Source organism: Mangifera indica, chromosome 5 (assembly GCF_011075055.1).
Source record: "Mangifera indica cultivar Alphonso chromosome 5, CATAS_Mindica_2.1, whole genome shotgun sequence".
Classification (NCBI taxonomy): Eukaryota; Viridiplantae; Streptophyta; class Magnoliopsida; order Sapindales; family Anacardiaceae; genus Mangifera; species Mangifera indica.
Window position 1 is genome coordinate 11,797,150 of NC_058141.1, and position 24,708 is coordinate 11,821,857.

Consider the following 24,708-nt stretch of genomic DNA (forward strand, 5'->3'; position numbering starts at 1 on the left):
GTAGAGAAATTGGATAAAATTTTATTATTTTCAATATTACATATTAAATGATAATTATAACCTTAGAATTAATAGATTTTTTAATAGTAATAGTTGATAGGTAAGTATTTAGATTTTTAAAACATAATTGGTGGGAGTTTGATTATAAACTAAACGTTGGGTGGGAATAAGTCTTTTAGCCATTTAAAAACAACAAAGGGTGTCCAATGATGGATGCACATGTCCATTTTCGATATATGAATAACAATTTTTCATTTGAATTATATCAAAATATGATAGGTTATCAATTTTGATATTTTCTTATTTTATGTCAAAAGTTAAATATTAGTTTTAACATATTAGTTTATTAAATATACAATAAAAAGTGCATTTAATTCAAATAATTTTTTATTATAAAAACTAGAGATTATTATACAATTACTTGAAATATTATTAAATATAAATTATTATAATATTTAATAAAAATGACATATATAAATAATTATTGTATTTTATGGGTAGTGATAAAATAACAATGAAATATTATTTTATTTAAATATTCTTAAAAATTTAGTCTGTATAAATTAGTATTGTGTTTGATTGAATTAACATGGCTGATATATTTTCTAAAATATTCTCCATGTTAATAATATATTAAGATTTTTTTATACTGTTAAATTATAAAATTATTTTTTTAAGTTGTCATTGTATTGTTAATATATATATTTTTACAAATATTCTCAATATTATTTGTTATTTTAATTTAAAAAACACAAGTATTTTTGTCTCATAATCTTAATAAGTGAGAATAAAATTATAAAAAATTAAAATTATCTTGATAATATATATTAACAAAATATTAAAAATTACCCCAAATCAAACATTTTATATATTATAGAATTAAATCACTTAAATGTTAAAAGAACAAATAAATGATACTTTCATCAATTTATTAAATATATAATAAATATTATAGGATTAATATCATTTACATCGTTGAAATATTAAAAAATTAATTACACAAAACTTTTTGTATTAAAACTCTTATGTGCAAAATCTCATAAATCTATTGTAATTAGACGCAATTCTGAATAACTAGCATAAAAATTAATTTTTTTTTTTAGTAGAATTTCGAATAGTTGGCTTGAAAGAGTGGATGAAAAAGGCTTGAGATGAAAACCTCTGAATCATTATAAATTTTAGAAATTTCTAATTTTATCTTTTAAATTTGAGCTTATATTTGCCCTGAATTTTTTAATTATTTTTATTTCGTAAATTATAATTTGTGTTTTAAATTTTGATAAATCATATTTACTCTCCTCTGGAACTAATATAAGCCATTAAGATATTTCACACACAAACAGGCAAGGAAGAATGATAGCAATTTTATGCCTTAATGACAAATTTGGAAGGAAAATGAGAGAGCAGCTCCGATTGGGAGAGGAGGAGTTTGAGAGTGAGATTGAGGTCGAGATTGAAAGAAATTATGATTGAGATTCTATTTTTGTTAAGATGAAAAGGAAAGTTTATGGGGGAGAAGAAGTGGCAAGGTCACTAGCTGTGGTGGAGCCTTATTTCTTTTCTCTTTCTATTCTGACAAGTCAATTTCTTTCTTTTTTTTTTATGTATCTCTTGTTTATAAGCATCATAATTTGATGTTAGATTTCCCAAAATACCCTCCTCTTTAAAAATGCATTCTCCACTAAAATGGTTTGACAAATGTGATTCCTGAAGGCTCTTACAGAACAATTATATTATAATTATGCATAACTCTATCACATGATTTTCAAGTAGTTCTTCATGTCATTAAGATGTTGTACATTGATTTTCATGTAACAGGGATGGAACTATGACCACACACGTAGTTGTTGAAAATACATGCTTTTAGACCCACCATGGCACCCTCTATGTACATTTCAACTATAAGCACCAACAAAATAATTAATGCCAATGTCTAAACCTATCAATCAAATTTGGGATCCAAGAAAAAAAAAAGACAAATTTGTTACTTTAAGAGGAAACGTGATCAATCTCATAATATCTCAAGGATTCAATTTTAAAATATCATAAAAAAAGAGAATTTGAACCTTTATTCTCGTATTTAAAATCTCTCATTTGTTATTCCATTTATCCTAAACCATTTTTCTTCAAATTTGTGTATTGTTAAAGCACATGCTAGATAACAAAGCGGGAAACCACATTAAATAATTTAGTTCTGTCTCATATGGATTGGGGAAACTCCCTTCAAAGCAAGCAGAACACAGGAAAATGATGAGAAAAGTCTGTAGTTTAGAACATCTTGTCCAATTGTTGAAAGACTTCATATGTAGATGCAGCCCCTAACCAAGACAAAGAGAGTCTAGATAATCTAAGGATATCTTTTATAAATATGAATAATACAAGAGGCCATCACTAGTCATTAGAAATAGCGGTGGGCAACCACAAGGACTGCCTAAGCCTACCAGTAGTTTTTTATCTCTTCAACTTTCATATATTATCATGAATTAAAACAATAAAACTATGCATATTTACTTTAAATATATAAATAGATATATACATAAAATTACACATACTTATTTTGATTACATAAATAGATACATATTTATGTATGTCATGATGTGATTGAGTGATTTTAAATTAAGAATAAAATAACACTAACTTATGTGATGATACACATGTGTATTCATTTACGTATTCAAAATAAGTACTCATATGACTCAGATTAAAATAACCAATGTCCTGTTATAAGGAAAATCCTTTACATAAATGTATATTTTAACTAATACCAATTGAGAGGTTATTGTTAAAGATATGATCTTTAGAAAAAAAAAAACATGATAGGTTTTTTTTTACCAACCAATTCTTATTTAAGTTGGATTATCTTTTTAGGTCTGTATCAACATATTAAGTGGAAAGAAACTCCAAGTTTAACGACTGACATTATACCAAGTAAATTATTTAAGTGTCCTCACCTTTACCACTTAGGCTGGGCAATACCTATATCATTAAACCTGATACAAAAAGCCAAATCCCAGTTGGCTTATGAGCAACTTGTACTGGAGAAGGCTGCTTTTTCTTGGTGACTATACACAGAATTGACTCTGTGAAACTTTAAGAGAATAGTAAGAGGCATTTCTACTTTTCTTACCCATTTAAGAAAATAGGTCTTGTATTTCATCTTGTTTGTTGAGTGGGGCTCTTATGATTTTCCACCTTAAAAGCTGCTCACTGTTAATGAGAGAAACGGACAAGCAAAGGTAAAAGGTCAAAACGACCAAAATGACTTTCATTCTCAGTCACAGCTCTAAGATTATCTCCGAAACCCTGTCTTCTAGTGCTAAAATTAAAATAAAGGAGATATAATTTTGAGGTGGTAAAATTTAGTCTGCATATCAATAATGAGGCTGGGTTGTATTGGTTTTTCGTGATATGCATGTTCTTTGTCCTGTGCGTGGAGTGCTGCACGTGTTTGGTGAACGGGCAATTCTCTGAGAGACAAATATACAAGTTCAACTACAAACCCCAGGTAAAGAAATTCACAGATTTTTCAAGTTGTAGCGGATACAACATTCATCAAGTTTCTTACCTTCCAAGACTTATATCTGTTTTCAGTTCTATCTAGATAATCTATAGGTACTTTGATGGAGCCTTCGAAAATCTTTGGCTGTAAAGAAGAATATAGTAGCAGTAGTGTGTCAGGATGGACAATGTATATTGGCTCTCCAGTCCATGAAGCCGATTGTGATGATGGTGATGAACATGATCACACCTCTTACAACGAAGGACACAACTACAGCAAAGATAATCTTGGCTTTGAATACAATGATGCTAACGATGATAGTGATGATTCCATGGCTTCAGATGCCTCTTCTGGCCCAAGTAATCGAGAGCTTTCATGGGGAAGCAAGAGAAGCCCTTTTGACAAGCATGCACCTGGCAATCTTTCTTCAAAAGAGAAACTTCATTGTGAAGAGAAGAAGAAAGAAAGGAGAATCAAAGTTGAGAGAGATGAGTCTGTGCTTAAAGCAAAAGCTGCTTCTCCTCAAGCGCGAAGTAGAGGCAAGGTGAGGAAAACAAACTAAAAGGTGACCAAAAAGGAAAGAATGTTTTGTCAAATGTTTTGCAGTTCTCAATATTTTGATTGCAAATGTATCATTTATCAAAAAGAACTAATGTGTTGTAAGTGTTGTCTCTATTCTATGTTGATTCTTCCCAATTACGGATTTCGCGGTCTCGATGATTTTTTGTGTTTACATCTGATAGGAACACTGATATAGATAGAAGAACTATTAATTGAAAATACCTATCCGAGGTATTGTTTCATTAATAATAGGACAACTACAAGTAAAGAGAAATCAATTGTCTGCACACAGATCTAAGAGTCAAGACATGTCAAGGACGGCCATGTGTGCCGGCTCCGGCTTGGCTCGTCTTGCTAGGAGACCGGCTGTGCCTAAGTCTGCTAGCAGTGGAACGCTCTTTGGGCTGTGCCATGCTGAACCCTTAACGGGTCGGTCTGCAAACTTGTCATCTGTGGGCTATATAGAAGGTGATTAGTAAGATTATTGACATCGCATATAATTAAACTTACCCCGCACATGCTTGCGGTGTTCTATGTTTCCCAACTCAAAATGGTGAGTCAATCACTTCCGCTTGCCTACCTGATGGGAATTGAAAATAGACAAGAATGAATTTGGAACAATTTGGGGGAGGCAATTGCCTTGTGGGGGATTCTGACAGTCCTATTGTCAGACTATTATTTTGTTTACTTTCCTTATTTATGCCCAACATTTATATTTCAAGTTTTATCTTTCCATGACTAGTATTGTGAGTTGTCAAGTTGAATCGATAAATATTTTCCAGATCTTCGTAAAGTCATCTTCTGTAAATCTTTGTGTAATTGTGGGGTGTGATTGGCAGAATTGTGACTGAATTGACTAGGTAACTACTAGATACCTTCTTGTTTGGCTTGTTCAACCAACCTCATCAACTTTTGATGTAGTCCTATTGTAAACAGAAATTGGGAATCGTTTCTCAGCAATGTCGAGAGCAAGATTCTTGGCCCAAGACTGCAAGGCCAATTATCATTGGTGCTACCATTTCTAATTCCTGCCCAAAGGAATTTGAGTCTCATTGTACATGATTGAAAACAGAACACCTCTAGCCCAAAGAATTTAAATCGAAACAGAATATAGGCCGAAGAAATTTTAGAGAACATCTCTCAATGTAAACAGTAAACTAATAGCTAATTATTAGACCTTAAAATTACTAATCATTAGAGGTAAAGATATTTAACCATTGTCTGTATCTGCGGATCTAATGACAAGGAAGTTATATTTCTATGGTCAAAGGACAATTTCCTGCCTAAGGTTTGCGGAAATAACAAATTTTCACTTTTACAGTTTAAAAAGCCAGATTTTCATCCGCTATTTTACATTTGTTAGTAAATTTTATTAAATAAAATGGTAAAAAAGTTATTTTACACAAAAATTTCTATTTCCTCTTATTTTTTATTTCCAATGTTTCCCCCTTATTCTTTTTATTTTTATTTTTTATGTTATTTTTTCTATTTTCAATTTTCAAAAGTTTGAGGACAAACTGTACTTTTAAAAATGTTAGAAGTGTTAATAAACATTTTAGGAGGCTTTTCGGAATTTGAAAAAAACTTTAGGGTGTTTTTGAATTTTTAAAAATTTCAGTATGTCCTTCTATAGTTTAAAATTGACAGTTATACTCCTAAAGAATTAGACAAAATACAATATATTAAAACTAGTCAGAGTTTTGATATGTTTTAAAAGTTTAAGTGATACATTTTTTAAATGATCATAATATATTGGTAATTAAATATTTATATTAAATATTAATGGCAGTTTTCTAATTTTAATAAAGTGATAAAACAGTTAATTACAATATAACTAAACAGAATTCATTAACAAAAATAGATGATGAGTGGGGATCGGGGTCTCTAACGTTGTTGTTGGGGTAGCATAATCATTGGATTAAGATTGTGGTGACATTGATCAAGCTTCCAATAACATCATTGAATTGCACCTGATTGTTAAGTGTCATTGGTTATTCTTTAACTATTAGGGCAAGTTCTTTTTCAGTAACAAGATCGACTGGGGGGAGGGGGGAAGTGGTGTGGTGACATTGTGACTAGAACTAGGTTTTTCAGTAATTTTGCCATTGAAGGTTTTTTAGGTTTTTCTTTCACGAGCCAACAAAAAAAGAATTTTGTAGTAGAATTTGATATAAAGTGAGAAATTTCAACCATAAAAGAACTTTACAAGGGCATTCCTTTTAGCACTGTGTTGTCGTTGTTAAAACTTGAAACAATAAGAAGTAAATTAAATTGTGGGTGTAATTCGGTGTAAGAAACTTTGAGCAATCCAATTATAGCAAATAAAATGATATTTTATAGATGGTTCGATCTACTACTTAAAAACATACTTCCACTGTTATATTATTATAATTTCTAATTATAATTTGGCAAAGTGACAATATGTATGTAAAAATTGTCATCCTTAAGCTTTTGTGCAACCCTCAATTTATAGGATAAGGGGAAGACTTACATATATAATTACATAATTGAATATGAAAATATAATGATTCAAATCTTGTTGTTAAGGAAAATTGATGATTGTGTGCTCTTGATTTGATAAGAAGCAATGTTTATCCTGTAATGACAAAAAATGAAAAATGCATACTGAGGAGATTGTGAGGAACGATTGTAACTGCTAAAAGTTTTTCTTCTCGCTCTCTAAACTGAAATTTTTTTGCTTGTATTATATTATTGACTTGTGTGTAGGGGATCTGATTAATTATTTTATGTAATTCATATGATTAATTATTTCGGTATTATTTCAGTGAGTTTGATTAAAAAAAAATATAACTGTACAATAGTCATATTTTATATTCAATGATGATTATAAATGTGTTCTTCGGTAGGAAGGATACCGGATTCTATGAAATGCCAATTGGCATTTGACCTTTAAGGGGTTTAAAGTCAGAATAATGCATGTATAAGATGTATCTTTAACATTTGAGAATTGACAGTAAACTCCTATCTCCTCCATGTCCTCGAGGAAAAATGTTGGTATTTTAATTGTATGCATGCAAGCATGTTGACACAGAAGTACATTTTCATAAGAATGATAATTTGAGAAGTTGTAAATGAAGAAGTGTGTAATGCAGCTGAAGGGTACTTCTCATGAAGGAGCGCTTGAAGTGTAAACTCTGGGCTGACGCTATCCAAATTGATGAAAACAAAAGAATATTGGGAACTTCGGGTTAAGCAACTTAGGCAGTAATAATATTATTGATGGCCTCATAAAAAGTTAAAAACAGTACTTGGGTGTTGAGTGGGTGGGGTTTTCAAATGTTTTGCTTGTTATACTAGTTAATGGTTTGATGAGCCAATACCACCACCACCCCCACCAGCATTTGTCTTCTTGCCTCTGTCATTGTGGGCAACGCTGGCCCTGCCCTCCCCTGTCGCTCAACTCTGTGTTCACAAGACTCCACTGCAAATTATTACCTGTTCTCCACCATCTTTTTCTTTTAGTACACCTGACCTGACATGAAAAATCACTTCTTATGGTTGTAATATATAGAGTTTGATATTCTGCAATATTATAAACCTTTCTTTTGGGCTTTCTCTGTTCTTCTTCTGATCCATATTTCAGGTGAAGATTAATAATCAAAGTTGGTGGGGTATCTCAAAATCATTAACAGATAAAGTCATTATTGAGTCTTTGATTTGTCTCTAATGGACTATCGGTGATATCATTTTCACATATTTAGCTCTACCTGCAAGTGTGTATATGCGGCGAGAAGGATTTTATTTGGATGATTTGATGTTAATTTTTGAATGTGAATGGGAGCAAAATTGGAATTAAACTTTAAAGCTGTTATTGCATGGTCTGCTTCCAATCTCATACATATCAAAGAGAGGCAAAAGCCTAATTAACAACCATAGCAAACAACAACATAAAAAGAGTAGATAGTTATTATGAAACTAGCCTCATCAATGAAGCAAATCTACTGAAGTTGCATGGGATTGGTTTGTGGACTCAGCTCTCAGATGAGCTGTGTTACAGGGGACCTGATCTTCAAGATCTCTCAAAGCAGCATTAGTGTAAGGGCTCCCAATTTGCAGTTCACTCAGCATTTGGCGAAGATCAGAGGCTTCATCCTTGAGCCTAGCATTTTCTTGCAGCACACGTTCATGGCACTCTGATACATAATTCAACCTGTCTATGAGATTGTGATTTTCAGTTCGAAGTCGAACCACCTGAGCCCATAGCTCATCTAGGTGCTTCTGTTTACGCATCCTTGACCTCCGAGCGGATTCTCTGTTGGAAATCATTCGTCGCTGCTTCCTTTCATCGATGATTCGGAGTTGTTGCTCCTCAGCTTCATCAGAAGTTGATGAGTTATTGCTGAGGCTTGAGGCCTGTGAAGTGAATTCATGGCCTGGAAGTGGGGGAATAAGAGAATTTGGTAAGCTTGTTAGTAGCATGTTGAGGTGAAGATTTGGTATGGTATTTTGCAACACGCCAAAATCTGCAGGATTTGGAATTGGATTTTCAGGAGCCAGATACTGCATCCCACTGATATCACCTAGAAACATGACTCCAATCTCAATCTCAAGATATGATTTAAGAAGCTTAAAGGAAAATGGATTTTATTGCAATAGATTGTTGAGAATTGAGAATTGATCTGTTTTTATAGCGTAAAAAAGGCTAGTGAAGTGGGCCAATTTTGGCAACAAATTAAAGAGAAACAGTAGAAGAGGTTTAAACAATTATGGGAATAGAAATGCATCTATATATCTTCCACTTTGCATCATTCTCTTCTAGCCAATATTGAATCTGATTTTCAATCCAGCTCAGGGATTGTGACATGTGTATGCTCAATGTATGATGCATGTTCTCATCTTCGCATCAGAGAAATTTCGATTTGGATAATTATATTTCATCATATATGATGATGCTTTGAATAGAAAATAAAAGTTTGATGATGTGGGATGCAATGATTTAGAAGAAGAAAAACAAAGGGCAAATTAGAAATGGAGTTGAAGTCAATCTCTTGAGAGTTTCTTCATAAGCCAAGCAAATTTCAGAAGCAATTAATATTAAAAATTCAAACCTTTTTGTGCCTTATGACGCAATCAAATTCAGTTTAGAAGGATAACTATAGATTAAATAAATTTGAGTTTCCAAGCCAATGATAAAATATATTATATAATACGGATGACTCAGTCATCACTTAACTAAATTTTTTTATGAAATAAGGGACCCTTTGAGAGTGCATTTATATAATTAAATGGTCTACATCAAGTACCTAAATCCAATGATTATTATTGTAATAATAAAAATATATATATACACTTTTGGTATACCATATGCATACCTAATTGTGCTATTAATAGTACATATAAATAGTATTTCTCTTGTACTTGTATATACTTGGCTTAACTTAATTCCTCCTGCATCCATCTTTGCACAAGTGCTCTTATTTTATGAAGCTATTTTGTGGAAAATTTTATGACCTTTACTTTTTTCCTTCGTTAAACATGTGGCCATGAATTTTTTCAAAGTCAAGTTTCATTTTCCTCTCTTCCATGATGCAAGATTTCACTACATAAAAAAAACAAAAAAGAATACCTTGAATGTGTTTATTTTTCAATAAAATTATAAATCTAGTTTTAAGTATCTAATTAGGCATCATGTGATTGAATGATTTTAAATTAATGATAAAATATTACTTAATCATATGATGATATATTATTTAAATACCCAATTAGATACTTAAAATTAGGCATAACTCTTATTTTTCATACCCTATACTGGATCAAGTTTAAGTTTACAGTTTATAAGGTGTTACATATCTATTTGTTTTACTGTTATTTAACTATCAATAAAACTATGTTATCCTACTTTGAGTACATAATGAATACATATTTAATATATATTATGAAATGATTGGATAATTTAAATTAAAGATAAAATAATATCCAATCATATAATGATACATCATATATACATTCAAGAATGAATACGTATAATATTATTCTTTATCTATTATCGAGTAATCAACTCAAGAATCAAGATCAAATATTACATTTGCAATATTCTAGATGTGAGAATTATCCACAGAATTTTCTGAAAGTTATTATTTATAAGATTCTTTAATGCCTTATCAGGGCGAGGCAACTTATTCAACTATCTTATCGACTATGTATTTTAATAGTTGAATTGCAAAGACTAATCTTATGCATTAATTCTTGGGCATGATTAATTAATTTTAATATTGCCTACCTTCCTGAGGCCCACTTGCAATAGTATAATAGGTAGAAGATAACTAATAAAGAAGATTATATCAAAAAAGTACGAACAAATCTCAGAGGCAGCAACTTGCGAAGGCAAATGCTCTGTGGTATTACTTAATTGAGTTAAGTATTTTATTCTGAAACTTTATTTTAGTTGTATTTGTATATGTCATCGTACTGTTTAGGTGATTCGCCATTACTGAAGTTCCCTGCAGCCTCTAAATTCTTCAGCAAAGCTAGATAAGATGACATTGAGATTATTAATTTTTAAAAGGGTTCCCATTAAACTACTAGAGGCTGCTAAACTCAAGCCAACTAAAATTCCATCTTCCATCTCAATTTAGACCAGATGTCAATACTTAGTTGCTGGGTTAGGAATGCATAAAGTGTGATGACAAGAACGATTAATGACTAATTAACTAACAAATAGGTTTCGTTACTTCATTGTTATCTCCAAGTATATCTACCGGACAAATAAAATAACATTAATTACTCATTATTCTCTGTAAATATAATTTATAACTAATTTCTCAGCCAAGAGGAAGAGTTTTAGTTCACAATGGTTCTTGTGTCATTGAGTATGTGAGAAAGTTGATAAAGGTATTCTTTTGTGCCGCCTCGTGAGATCTTAAGAGTATTCATCTTGTCCCTTGAGGTGATGGCTCTCATTCTAGATTGAAACTCAATAGGGATTAAGTTTTCAAGTGAGATTATTGAGTGCCTAAACAAATTTTATTGAACATAATGGGTTGGATATATACCAGAAAACCAAGCAATTCGTGTTAAACATAAGGGGTTGGAGAAACCAGAAACCCAGAAGACCTATCTACGACATATGTTGCTAGATGCTATTCCCAAATACTTGAGTTTTTGTTCCTGGTAGGAAACTTCTCTGTCTTTTTCAAGGAGGTTACCAATTATATTACACTAATTTGTAAAATAAAAAAGCGGAAAGACACACTAATTTGCAAAATAAAATGGTGGAAAGACTCACTTGTAATGTTTGGTGATGTATAAAGCATTAACGAGAATATACTGGTTAGTGACGGAATTCAGTATAAGAAATTATATACATAAAGAAGATTTTTAGTGTTGTTCAACCACCTATATCCATGATTGTGTTATTAACTAGTTTGAGCAAATTATAGCAGGATTATAATGTGCTATGCCAAAAGTTATCCATCCCCTAGGCCTATTAAGGAGATTGTGGTTCCTTCTTGCCGTCTTTGAGAGGGAAGGGTTTCATGCTCACATTGATGACGCACTTGGCTACCAATCGTGCATGTTATCATTATTTGATGGTTAGTCCCCTCTTGAATGTTATATCTATGAGTTTCATTAAGAAGGAGTTTTGATCGTATAAAAATCACTCTCCTAATTTATAGAGTGTAAGTAGGATTTTAAAAAATTCTTTATCTTTCTACAAGAATAAACAACATATGTAAGATTATGATAACTGCTCATAGTATGCTGTAAAAATGATATTTCTACTTGAACATTTAATGCATTGCGTGTATGAGTTGTGTGCTTGTCTAAGTTGATTCAAATGTCAATGATGACTTGCTGATTACAATTTATCAATGTTGCCAAATCAATGATGTGTATTGCTAAGTTGTCTTGAACAGTTGAGTTGCTTCCTGCTTATTCCTAAATTGCTTATAAGAGTATGTCGGACCCAAGCGCCAACTCTTCCTCTTACTCATAAACATCTCTGAGTCTATCTCATTGTAACCTGTTTGCAAAGGTTTCTAATGTTCAGAACATTTTCCCAAGCTTTTGACTTTCTAGTGACGATGTTCGACATATCTTTAACAAACCATTCTATAGGTAGGTTTTTTTATCTTGTAAACCCTGTTCTTGGATTTTATGTGTTTTGTTTAGATGTTATCTTGGTAGATTTTAAGGGTTTGAGAGTAGTCTTTAGGGTAAAGGTTTATTTTTGAACCTACATGTAATTGGCCATTGGTTGAGTCTTTCGGTAACTGATAGCCGTGTATTTTTTTTTTTTTCTCTCCAGATGTCTTTTGAAATCTCGTCCAATGACAAACTCTGAAATTATGTGACTGGTTTGGAAGCCTCATCTATTGATCGTGTTAACCCATTAGTAAGGAAAAAGAGGATTTTATGGTACGCTATAGTGGAGTATCCAAGCGAAGTTTAGTCTTGGTTTTAGTCCAATGAGGCAATAACTAGTGGAGATTAGGTCAAGAAAATTATACCTTCAGCAGTCATGGGTCCTTTGTCGGCTAATTTAAGTGATGCAAACATTTTAGAGATTGAGGACATCGTGGAGCAATTCTCAATTACAGTGGTGAAGATAGAACGGATAAAGAGCCCAATGGGATTACTGTTGAACAACGAAGACTGTGGGACTACTTGTATCATACTCCCTTGAAGGATCGGCAAAGATTTCAAAAACAACTCTACGGTGGAGGATGCCACTCCTGTTGCACCCATTTTATGTGAGAGGTGTTAGATTACTTTGTGGACACTCTGTTCCAATTGCCTCCAAACATGTATAGATTTGATAATTGAATTTTGTATCGTATCATATATCAAGTTTCGTATTGTGTGATATAGTTTTTAAAAATTAAAATAATATAATAGACATATCATCATTTTAGAAAATATTATAAATACCTGTAAAAATTTAAAATTTTTTATATGCACTTTGACTATATTATTATTTTCTCTAAAAAGTATATTGATCTATATTGGTAATATATATATTGTATCGTACCATACGATACATTTATTGTATTATATTAATTATAATATATCTTATAATACATATTTTTTTATCTATATTATATCATAAAATATATATAATATATTATAAAATATCGATAAACATGATATAAATACTTAAGCATGTACATCGCTTATTGAGTATATAGAGACTAGGTGAGCAATCTGCAGCGGAGCTCGCCAATGCCTATGCATTAAAGGAGCAAGCCATAGGGATGGGGTTCTATGTTTTGTCCAAACCAACAAAAAAACAAATAATTTAAGGGAGTCACCCATGTAAAGGATAATATGGGTGACAGGGGGGAGCAAATATTCCTTCTTTTCCTACTCAAATACCACTTTAGATCGTCCAACATTGAAATGCGCCATATAGGGCTTCAATTTCTTGTCTTTTTCTTGTCACATATTCCTAGGTGACTTATCGGCATAGGGAAGCATCGGGTCACCTGAAAAACTGTAGCAATAACTGTGCAGATAACTTTTTCCATAAATTTATGGAACTAGCTGACAGCTTTTTAAACCACTTTTTAATCTCTTCCAATGAGTGGGATTGTTAGGCTATGTCTACTAGCTGGCTCGAAAATCTAGTTTCCCTCCATTAGATCGTTACAGGCATCAAAGTGATCTCATGGATCATTAGTTCCATCGAATGATACTATTAACAGTGCCTTGAAACTAGGCATGGTGCACCAAGGGAGACAATGAGGATTTCCAACTTTAATTTTTGGCTCTATCATCTTGGTCAATCAGAGCGTTGAGGGCTTGCCTGAGCCCTTGTAGGGGATGCCTGTCAAGTTACGTTTGACTATTTTTCAGAGAGGCTTAAAGGACATTCAAATAGTTGTGCATGCCATTTCTTTGGGCATAGTTGTCAAGATAATCTAATATATCACAGACACCTCTCAGACCATTTCAAGATGACAAAAAGTAAACAATATCTTTAAAATATAATTTTCTTCTACATGTTACCTTGAAGGTGTGAGTTGTGCTCTACATGCCATTGATTGGTTTCGTTAAGATGTAATTTTGAGTTTGTATATTGTTGGTTAACATATCCTTAATGTGATTTATTTTAAACACGTTGGAGGTTGATACCGTCTAGATGTTTGACATGTTATGCACATCAGTAATTGCCCTTGTCGTAACGTGAGTTAAGAGTTACACATTATAAGTCAACATTGTTATCACATGAGTTCAAAGTACATCAACACCGTGATGCAGCATGATAAGTATGTTTTGTAAGTTTTCTTTTGTACATAAAACAGAGGACAAACTGCTCACCTTAAGAGCAATATTTCACTATCTTTACGAGGGGAGATGTGTAGTGGTTGTGCAAGAGGCTTGAGACCTTTAGACGGCTAACAATTGTAAGGGTATCATTGCCTTGGATGGTGCGATTGGGGAACATTGTTTAACCAATAGATGATCAACACTTGGACATCATTGATAAGTCACCATTAGTGTTTGCTAGTTGTGTCACGACCTTGGGGCCATGAGCTATCCTCCAACTGTTAGGACAAGTTGATTTTCAATAATAGGGTTGAGTGGCCTCATAGGTATGGAATTATGGCTAAGGGTGTTATTGATAGCCTGATTGAAATGGTAACATATGGTAATTGCATATGAATATTATAGTATCATGAATCTTGATTGTTATCATTATCTGACAATTGTGTTGTCTCCATATAGTAAAAGAATAATTGTATTTCAATTGTAATTACCGTATTGTAAAAAATAATTTCATGAAATCGGAAACTATTATTAAATATCGATGATATTGTGAGAATTATAGTAACTATCAAGTTTTACATTTCTGATCAATTTTTAAATGAAAAAGTCCGTCTATACTAGTGATACACGTGACCACTAATCGTATATTTTATTTTTATCTGAAGACTAATTTCGACTGCATAAAAAGAGTACAAAATTAAATATGAAATTCTCACAATTAAGAAATGCATTCTAAAAACTCATGTAATATCAAATATACAAGGCTAACTCCAAGGCCTTGTACCTCTTTTGTGTGCTTTATTTTAAAGCTGAAATATTCGATTCCAAGAATTTGTATAATTAATGATTAGTTGCGTGTTTTTGTGTGTGTGTGTGTATATATATATATATATTGATATATATATACTTAAAAAAATTCCTAGACTGACATGTGAGTAAGTGTAATTCAAAGTGTACTATAGATGAGGCCAAAGATTCTTTCTTTTTTTCTCAAAAAAATGTTCGATTAGAAACTCTAATAGTAGATCTTTTAGTGAATAAAAGAAATACACGTTATATGTGGTTGGATCTTGGAAGCAAATCAAGGGCAGAACGGGGATGAGATCCTTTCCCAAGCAGAGTTTTCTAAGCTTTTTAACATCTCATTACACTTTCGCATTAATGATAATTGATAATATATGATTATGATTTGTTTTCACTTAATATAGATTTTTTCAACCACCAGTTATATATATATATTTGTATTTGTATTTTTTATTTTTTTGTAATGAATAACTCTATCTGAGACAGACCGTCATATTAGAATGAAATCAATTACATTAAACAAGATAAACTCTAACTCTAGTAACCAACCCCATAACCACTCAACCAAAAAAATTAAAAATTTAATCTTGATATATCATTAAATAAAACTTAAATTCATACACTTTTATCTAATTATAATCATAAATGAATTATTTGCTTTTACTTACAAATTTTCTGACAAAAAAAAGAAAAAAAAGGATGAAGCCTTTTAAAAAAGTAAACTCTAGCTGTGGATCCACCTACTCCAAAGTAAGTTGCAATACAGGACACGGATGACACAAAAGCAAATTTTGAAGGCAAAAAGAAGCACATATAATTGAGATAGCTAGGCCATTGAGAATGTGATGGTGCCCTAGTATGTGCCATTTCTTGAAGCTGGTGAGGACTGATCGAATCAAGAACTCTAATAATTCAGGTACAGATAAGAAAATGTAAGCAATTGATGATCTCCCACTAATAATTTGACTACATTCAACACGTGCAACCCACTTGGTTTTTGTCATATCTATGGTCATGCCATAACAAGTTTCTGTCTTGTGATCTTTTACTCCTATGTTAGGCCAAAAAGACTATTTTTCATCCAAATTTTAGTCTAATCTCAAAAGTACACTCAAACACTCACCTGTGCATTAATTGTTATTAGAATTTTCAGTTACAGTTAAATGTAAAATCGTTATTTTATTAATAATATTAAAAAAATATAAAATTAATTATGTTTTCCTCTATAGATTTTAAAAAATAACAACTTCACCCCTGTTTAAAGTTTTCTAATTTTGAAAAGTCACATTTCCCTCCCCTCTCCCCCCCCCCCCCCCCCCCCCCCCCCCCGCGAAACCTGGGATTTTTTTCTTCACCTCTCTGATCATCATCTTCAGTGTTGACGATCTTTTATTTCTACCCTAAACCGTCACTCTCTTTGTCTCTTCACCTCTTCGACCAAATCTACTCATTGATGGTTCTAGACACTAGACAAATCGTTCGGATGCATCATTGTCTAAATAATGATGCATCTAGAGGAATAGTCTGAACGCATCGTCTTCTAGATGATTCGTCTAAATTCGACAAAATTGTCTCCATCAATGAGTGGATTTGGCCAAAGAGACAAAGAGATGGAGGCAGCAACTGTTTAAATTGGAAATGGGAGGTTGTTGGCACTGGAGATGGTGACTGGTAGGGTGAAAGAAAAAAACCCTAGATTTGGGGTTAGAGGAATGTGACTTTTTAAAATTAAAAAATTTTAAATATGAATGAATTTATTAGTTTTTTAAATTTGAGGGGAAAATATATTAAATTTTTTTAATATTATTATTAAAATGACAATTTTAATCCTTTGGCTTCGATATTATCAATCATTAGTATCAACTGTTACTATACAATTATCAGATTACTTGCATATTTCTTTAATATTCTGAGGTGATATAACTTGCCAGAAAAAAGCTACCGATTATCAAAGAATGAGCTATATATGCAGATTCTTGTTCTGCCTAAGAAGGAGGCTGTTTTAATTTTGATAACTGATAATACTGATGACAATCAACATGGTTTGATTTGATAAATCATGATGTGAGTGGGAGGCTGTACATATGGGACCTACTGATAAAGAAAACTTGAAAATAGATTGAGCATAAGGAATCATGTAAATGGGGTTACAAATGCTTTGTATTTTTCTCTTATCTTCTAGGCCTAGTCTAAAAATGTAGGCGAGGCAGAAACAGGAGGAGGAAGGCACCATAAAAGTGAGTGACGAAAGTGCTGGGTACGGAGGGGAACTTGATTTAACGGAGAGCATTTGGAAGCAAGCATATACATGTTAATGAATATGAATGTATATATAGTGGGAGATTTTTCGCTGGTGTGTGGTGGGTGTCTGCCTGGTGCACCATTGCTACCTCCACTGAATTCCACAACATGTCATTTCAACTCCTAAAATATGCCCACCCACATTTCCCTTTCTTTCTATCTCTCTCTGCATACACACACACGCTTCCTCACTTTCTCAAGTTCATTTTCTTATGTAACAAACATATTTATGGTTAGAGTTTTTTCAGTTACTTTTAGCTCGTGAACACTTTACTATTAATTGACATTATTTATTATTTGTATAGGCTTTTATATATGAAAAGGTTGATCTACATGAATGATACAATGATTCTCTGTAAGTGAAATCTCTGTCTTGGTAGCACGTACCTGATAATTGATCCTGCCATTTTATGTGGAAAAAAAGCACTGCAAGGTTTTGCAGCATTTTTTTTTTTCATATTCAATCCATAATCATCATAACTTGACAGAAAATAGATGAGATCTCAGTCTTACTTTTTACCTCAAATCGTACTTACATTAAAATCACTATTTTTGGTAAGAATATATTTGTCCAGACAACCGTGTGAATATGCATGGTACCTATCCATTTCACCGAGAAGCTTTTAAATTCTGATAGTTTGGCATCTCCACTTCACTGAAATTTAGTCCTGTAATAGTTTAAACTTTTACAGGACACAGATTGGTCCTGAAATTAACTAAGAAATACATTTTTGAATTTTTCATTTGTTACTGCCTGACACGAATCTCCTGATGTAAAGACCACCAGTTATTAAATCAACAATAATATATAGTAAATTTGAAGACTTTTTTGAGAGCTACACTTACATAAAATGGGCCATCAATCTTTGGCACTGTAAACTGTATCATAAATATGTCCACTGTCTCCACTTCCTCCAACTCAAACAGCCAACTTTTTTCATTTTTTGTTCCTTTCGTGAGGTCATCGCTAACATTCTGCATGATTGGTTCAATCTGGATAGGCTTATCATCTTCAGCTGAATTTCCTCATTCCCTCAAAACTTATTTTTCTTCTCAATCCTATCAGTTTAAATATATATTAATTCCTTTAAAAATCTTCTCACTGGCGCATTTTCTACACGGCCACATACCTTGTCTTTATAGCGGTGGGTGGCCATATATGGCTACTTTAGAATATTAACACAACTTGCATTCGCGCAAGGATGTTTGTTCTTGCTCACGTAAGCTCTTTAAAGTCGTAAGTCCACTATATAATAATTAGGTGATATTCTAAATTAACCAATTAAGATATGTGTAAAATAATATATATTTTTTGTCTTCCTAACCCTTACTGTAGCTACGAAAGCTCCAAGAGCTTCGTCAAGAGCCATTCATCGGATAATTAGTTGATGAGATGATTGGTCGCCATCATATTCTTCTTCCTAGTACAATCATGAAGTCTCAATGCTGCCAAAGTTGCAACCAGAAGACGTGCCACAGTGATCAATCTCTACCTGTGTATGATAATTAAAGATGAATAAATTTGTCCACATCCCTTGTGTATTAATTTATATATCTCACAATCAATCCAATGAAAAACAGAGGTCATATTTCTGGCAAATATTGTTCATAGGTCGTTTCTATAGTGATGTTCACACATGCTTTAACTTTTCCTGAAAAACACGTTGATATATATAACACAGGACCAAAGTTGAAATACTGAATTAAAAATGTTAAAAGTTATAGGAATTCTTTCATGGATTCTAATTCTCTGTGATGCTCCCAATATATATAACATGACCAAAGTTGAGATACTAAATTAAAAATGTTAAAAGTTATAGGAATACTTGGAATGTCATTGATTCTGATTCTCTGTGATTCTCCCAAAATCATATACATTGAAGTAATATGTTTTCTACTCTTGAAACTTCTTTGAATAACAACTTTTAATTGGTAAAGTTATAAAGGTTTGGGAGAAATGACCTATCTAATATATAATAGGTTATTAGATATAATTAAAAGTCTAATAAATGTTAAGGTGTACACTAATATTATCTACTGCAATAATAATCTTTTAGTATGTTTAGACTTATTTTTATTAATTACTTAAATCCATATGTAAAAGATTTTTAGAGTATTTAATTACTCAGTTTTGTTAAATTAAATTAAAATTAATAATATATATATATATATATATATATATATATATATATATATATATATATATATATATATATATATATATATATATATATGCCAATGAGAGTGATTAAAAGGATTCTTCAAAGAGTTTAAGCCACAAGTTTTTGCTCCACCATCACCAGCCAATTCTTAAGTGACATCAAACACATCACTAGAATTTCTCGACGCTGGCATTCTCAAGAATGCGCAATTCCTTACTTGTCATCATCACCTTTGAACCTAACCCAAAATCTTTTTATAAAAACGTTCATTCCAATCTTTTTTGGTGTCACCATTTCTTAAAATAATTGCATTCATCATCAAGCAATATCTCGAGTTTCAAACAGTTCATACATCTTAGTTAACTAAACCATGGTTGCAAATGATGTGCTTTCGAGTTATCTCATTTTACTATATTGGATTTTGCTATTCATATATTTAAGAAAATTTGTTGGCAAAATCAGAGAAAATTTGTTCAATTTTATATGTGCATTGGTATAATGGTCCAAAGGAAGCAATCATATTTGAAAAGAGTGAATTACATTTTTTCAACCAAGGTTGGGCCAAAAACACTTTTCTATCCCATGATAGCATAAATCATTTTCCTACTCAAAATCAAATTCCATTTAAAAACTAATGCTAGGAGGGAAAAATAGTATTTCACCATAAAAAATTTTGAAAAGAAAATAAAAAGAATATCTCTTTCACAGTTCTCACCTTAATGTTGTAGGATACATTTGACTCTTTTTACATATCTAAAAACCTGCAATTTAATCCAGGAAATTTAATTCGTCACTTTGACTAGAATCTCACTATTGTTATCACTACAAATAGGCGAATGTTTAGGATGCTAAGGAACCTTATTGTCTAAGGAGGCGAAGAGGATTACTTTGGAGCAAGAAGTCGACTAAACCATGGCAGAAGTTGTAGCTAAACCGTGCAACAGAGAGGTGAGATGCATTATAGTTATCACATGATTGTGGATGCAACATAGAGGTGAGATGCAGCAGAGATGTGACCAAACATGCTACAGAGAGAGGGTGGCAAGGGTGGGTACCAGCCAATGTATTCAAGAAGATGAAGGTGAAAGTGAAACGGGAAGGGAAAGAAGAACTGTCGTTGGTGCAAATTTCTTATCTAAAATGATGGTTTTATAATTTTGTTAATACCAGATAATATGATAATTTTAAAAAGTAAATAGTTAAAGATAAAATAATAATTTAACTTTCTTACACTGCCTTGGATTATCTTTTCATTAATAAAGTTAGGCTTTGAGTTAAAAATATGATTCATATATCAAGAGATTGAAAAATATACACTATTTATTGGCGAATTATTGAGTAACTGTTTCAAAAAATTGGCCCCTAGAAACATCAACACCTTACCCTTTATTGTAATATCAATAAAACTATGTATATATATTTTTTTGTACACAAATATTGTATTATCATATGATTGAATAATTTTGAATTAAAGATAAAATAACACATAATCACATGATAATATATTATCTATATGTTTAATTGTGTACTAAAAAATATATACACATAACATTATTTTTGTAATATATCCACATGAAAATAAGGGCAATCCAACTAAAGCCATCCATTGAAGGCCTTTAATGGTGATGAATATGATTTTGATTTCAACTGGGGCACTTTGGCCCCTGCTGGTCTCTCCATTTCTGAATGGGACAACTTTAATTTGTAATTTTCCTCTTTTTTACTCCCTTTTTTAAAAGACCCGGCATAACATTGTATTACCACAGTATCAAGTTTGTCCATAATTCTACAAACCTGGACCCTTCTTTTTTCTTTTCAATCTTTGTGATGTATACTCACTGGTGCTGATGACCTGGTCCATCATTTTGATCTCCTTTTATTCACAAAAATTAATCGGTTAACAATATTCCAATTTCAACATGATAATTTTTTTTTTTTTATTTCCTACTATGGTAGAACAAGAAATAATTAATTGAGAGTTTGGTGGAATAGCAAGATCACGCCTAGATAAACCTTTAATTTCCTATCATTGGTTGTCAAGTATCAGTCAATTGATCAACTACTCTCGTAGTTTTTTTATATATATAAAATGAGTAATATTATGTGTACTTATTTTTAATATATAAATATATATATACTTATATATGTTATCTTCTTATTAGATATTATTTTATCATTTATTTAAAATAATTCAATTATACGATAATATATATAAGTATGTATATATATATATATCTCTTTAAAAATAAGTATACATAATTTGATTGATATTAAATTAACGGGCGAAAGGAAACAATAAATTTAATTCACTGGACAATATATTTGATCAAATATCTAATCAGTGATGCACAAAATAGCATTCTTGGAAAATTTGCTGGAGTGAAAAGCAGTCGCATTTAAAGTTTAAACAAGCTTGACAGCTACAAATCTTCTGTTTACTGTATAAAAAAAAGAGCTTATAAAAATGAAAAACAGAAATAAAAAACAACTTGTTAGGTCATTTAGATAGTAATAATTAATATTTTTTTGTCATTCATCAAAGTCTTTTGAAGTTTCATAAAAATGTATATGATTCAACTTTCTTTGGCTTGAATCATATAACCGAAGTAGATGTATCTAGTGCGTATTACTGTTTTCCTTATCATGATAATATGGACAAACTGAAAGATTTGGAACTAGATAAGATCCTAAAATTCCAGGAAAATCATGACATGTCTAGACATATTTCACTTCCAATAAAACACAATTGGATGTACCTATCATCATGCGATTAATAAGTTTAAGTTTAAAATAAAATAATATTTAATAACATAATAATATATCATTTGTATATTTAATTGTATACTAAAAAAATGTACATAAAATAGTTTCTTTTTTCTCTTTGACAAATATTTATGAGTAATATTATGTACACTTATTTTAAGTACATAAATGTGTATATATTTACACATTTATGTCATCATATGATTACGTGTTATTTTATCGTTAATTCAAAATCAATCAATCATATAATAACATATATAAATGTATACATATTTATATATCAAAAATAGGTATATATAGTTTTATCGAATATTTATATTTAATCAAGTATGCTGGAATGCTTCTCTACATTGCAATCTCAACTAATAGTCATGTCAATATATCCTTTTTTCACTATCTATTTATCATTACATGAGAGATTTCGTATTGAACTTCCTTGGACTTCGAGTATCAACAATTCTCATCTTAATTTTTATATGTTTAATTTTAATGCCACTAGCCCAGTTTTAGTTAATAAGCCGTAGTAAGGAGGCTGATTTGAAGTACCTTGGAGCTGTAATGAAAGGCTCAAATCAAAAGCTTAATATTGGACCCCATGTCACAAAATATTAATTTGAAAATGTAATACGAGGATTTGGATAATGTCCTCCGCAATGACAATAATTAACCTTATGTGGTTCACAACTTCACAAGCACATTGAGTTTCTTAATTTGTTGAGTTGCAAAGAGGCAACCTGATGTAACATTTCATTAACTACACAGTTTGTTAATGCTGAAATTTACTATCAAATTCATACACTAAATTGAAAGAGAGAGAGAAGGAATTGATTACCTCATGCATACACTTATAGGGATTACCACAAAAATGAAATATCACTAAAAATGAAATAGATATCACAAAAATAATTATCCTAAATATTACTTGATATAAATTATTACTATATTTGATAAAATTGATATATTTGTCTTCAAATATAGTTTGAATGACAAAAAAAGAGATTCTATATATAAAAAAGTATGAATTCAAGTTTCTTATGGTGATATTTTAATATCAGACTCTTGACTTACCTAGTTCAGTATTAGATCTGGGGTTTTACTTGTTTGAAGTGTTTATAAGTTAAAATACCCTTAAAAGATCGGTACTTATTTGCATGTCTATAAATTAAAAAACTTTTAAAAAAATTAGTGGTTATAAATTAAAATTATGTTTCATTAAATTAACATGTCTTATGTTAAGTATTTGCTTTTGGTTCTAAATTATTCTCCATATTAATAATATATTAGAACTTTTTATATTATTAAATTATAAAATTAGTTAATTAATTTTTTTTGAGTTAAACATCTTATTGTCAATATATATATATATATATATATATATATATATATATATATATATATATATATATATATATATATATATATATATATATTTAAATATTCACAATGTTACTTTTTATTTTAATTTGAAAATGAAGACAATTTTTTCTTAAAAATTTAATAATTACGTATAAAATTGAAACAAAACTAAAATTACCCTAGATTACCCACATCACCTTTGTTGTAGAAATTTACTGATTGTTTTGTAATATCAATAATGCGAGTTAGATTATCGAGTAAAGTCCCCTAAATAATGTTTTATATTCACATGGATATTAAAATATAATATATTACGATACTTAATAAGAGAAGAAAATTAAATAAAGATATAGTTCGGATAGTTGGACTAATATTACAAAATTTTTCCAAGCTAGTCAGCCATTAAATAAGTTTCAATTAAAACAGATAAAATAATGTAAAATTTTAAAGCAAATTTTGCATTGATAAAACACAAAAAAATATGTTGGATATATATAACATCCTTTTTAGTTGGACACCTCTTAGGTATTTTTAAATAACAAATATAGAAAATTTACGTCTAAAAGATGAACAATAAATGAAAAACATTATTAAAATTCTCGCAAAATACATTTACAATAAAACATTTCAAAAACCATAGTCAATATGCGTTCATACATAGATTGAAGTTTCATTTCTATAAATAAAATAAAATATCGGAAATATTCTCATTGCAAAAACATATGTATAAAAACATAGTCAATACAATTCGTCAATGGAAAACGTAAAAAATGTTCTTAAAACTTAACAATTCTCTTGTTTTTATAAAACAAAGTATTTTATGGGCAGTAAGTATAAATCTTATATTCTTGTGTACTAGTTCTTGTTATCCTTCCTTACAATACTGAGGAGATTGAGCACGTGAAATTATATCCCTGGCCATCTCCAGATGCAACCCATTAACAAACCTTTCCATCCAACTTTGAGAAGTACTAAACCATCACCAATACAAATCCCCTCAAAGAATTGAACAATGTAGAATATTCTTTAACG

At 30.9% G+C, this 24,708-nt stretch overlaps 2 protein-coding genes across 3 annotated transcripts; one reads left to right on the forward strand and one right to left on the reverse strand.

Annotated features, from left to right (window-relative positions):
* The first annotated feature begins 3,264 nt into the window (after positions 1-3,264).
* On the forward strand, positions 3,265-4,195 carry LOC123217524 (protein SOB FIVE-LIKE 1-like). 2 transcript variants are annotated; one of them, XM_044638595.1, is made up of 2 exons: positions 3,265-3,505; positions 3,592-4,195. In XM_044638595.1, exon 2 carries the CDS (start codon positions 3,621-3,623, stop codon positions 4,059-4,061), a length of 441 nt encoding a protein of 146 aa, XP_044494530.1. In that variant the 5' UTR covers positions 3,265-3,505; positions 3,592-3,620; the 3' UTR covers positions 4,062-4,195. The 2 variants fall into 2 exon arrangements, with proteins under 2 accessions (XP_044494530.1, XP_044494532.1); XM_044638597.1 differs by having other exon boundaries at positions 3,602-4,195.
* A 3,672-nt stretch (positions 4,196-7,867) lies between these two features.
* LOC123217541 (basic leucine zipper 43-like) lies at positions 7,868-8,674 on the reverse strand. The gene has a single exon (XM_044638616.1). The coding sequence runs from the start codon at positions 8,609-8,611 to the stop codon at positions 8,006-8,008; it is 606 nt and encodes a 201-aa protein (XP_044494551.1). The 5' UTR covers positions 8,612-8,674; the 3' UTR covers positions 7,868-8,005.
* Between the last annotated feature and the right edge of the window lie 16,034 nt (positions 8,675-24,708).

Coding starts and splice junctions, on each gene's coding strand:
- LOC123217541 (XM_044638616.1), bottom strand. CDS start 8,611: ATGTTTCTAGGTGATATCAGTGGGATGCAGTATCTGGCTCCTGAAAAT.
- LOC123217524 (XM_044638595.1), top strand. CDS start 3,621: ATGGAGCCTTCGAAAATCTTTGGCTGTAAAGAAGAATATAGTAGCAGT.